We start from the raw sequence: 861 nt of genomic DNA on the forward strand, positions 1-861 counted from the left end.
GAATGATTATTAGATATGAGATTTATATGAATATTGCATGTTATTAAAGGTAAATGTAACATGATTTTCTAAATTAAAATGGCAGACTCTAGCAGTTGTGTGATTGTTTAGACTGTCACAGAAACTCTATCGTAGACCTCTATGTATAAAGTGTTGATACAGTATGTATAAAGATATACTGTATATCCAAATATCCAACTTTATTCGCATACATACAGTAAACTCACGTAAAGCCAAAGTATATCGAACTAGCCTACCCGTGATATATTATATAGCTTATCTCAACTGCTTTTTTCTTTATGTTGTCGCAAAATATATATACTATATTATGCCCAGCTCTAATCTGATAAATGTGACTATAAGGCATGAAGATATTTATATATTGCAAACATTAACAAAATGATTTTCGCTAAAGCTACTTTGAAACAATGTGTTTGTGAAAAGCACTATATCAAGAAATTTGATTTGACTTGATAGGTCATAATCATAAAAGTTCAAATTAAGCATTTTGTTTTAAACCTAAGAAATTAATAATAAAAAAAATCTATTGTTATTTTTTAAACAAAATGATCTTTAGTTTCCTACCTTGCAACATAGAGTGCCAGTATGCACCATCACATAGGAAAAGGCCTCTTTTAAGAGTGTCAAACCAGAGTTGTCCCAGTTCTGCCGCAGTGCATGCTGGTTTAGACCCCAGAGTCACACGGACCTCCGTCTCTGAACATTGAAGTGAGAATGCAAACATACTGAGCAAATATGCATACGTTAAAGTAATATTTATTTTTGAATTGCATTAAACTATATTGTATTTTATGAAATCTGTAATTAATGGATTAGTAATATATATATATATATATATAT

At 29.8% G+C, this 861-nt stretch overlaps 1 protein-coding gene across 1 annotated transcript in view; it reads right to left on the reverse strand.

The window, feature by feature from the left end:
- The window catches only part of LOC107576468 (thrombospondin-type laminin G domain and EAR repeat-containing protein-like), a 9,777-nt gene that overhangs the window by 7,027 nt on the left and 1,889 nt on the right, over positions 1-861 (reverse strand). The window contains exon 4 of the mRNA XM_016262637.1: positions 564-717. Coding sequence (XP_016118123.1) covers positions 564-717 — 154 coding nt within the window. The remainder of the gene's footprint in view (positions 1-563; positions 718-861) is intronic.

The sequence above is a fragment of the Sinocyclocheilus grahami genome, unplaced genomic scaffold, assembly GCF_001515645.1.
Source record: "Sinocyclocheilus grahami isolate Dianchi unplaced genomic scaffold, SAMN03320097.WGS_v1.1 scaffold3742.1, whole genome shotgun sequence".
NCBI classification, from domain to species: domain Eukaryota; kingdom Metazoa; phylum Chordata; class Actinopteri; order Cypriniformes; family Cyprinidae; genus Sinocyclocheilus; species Sinocyclocheilus grahami.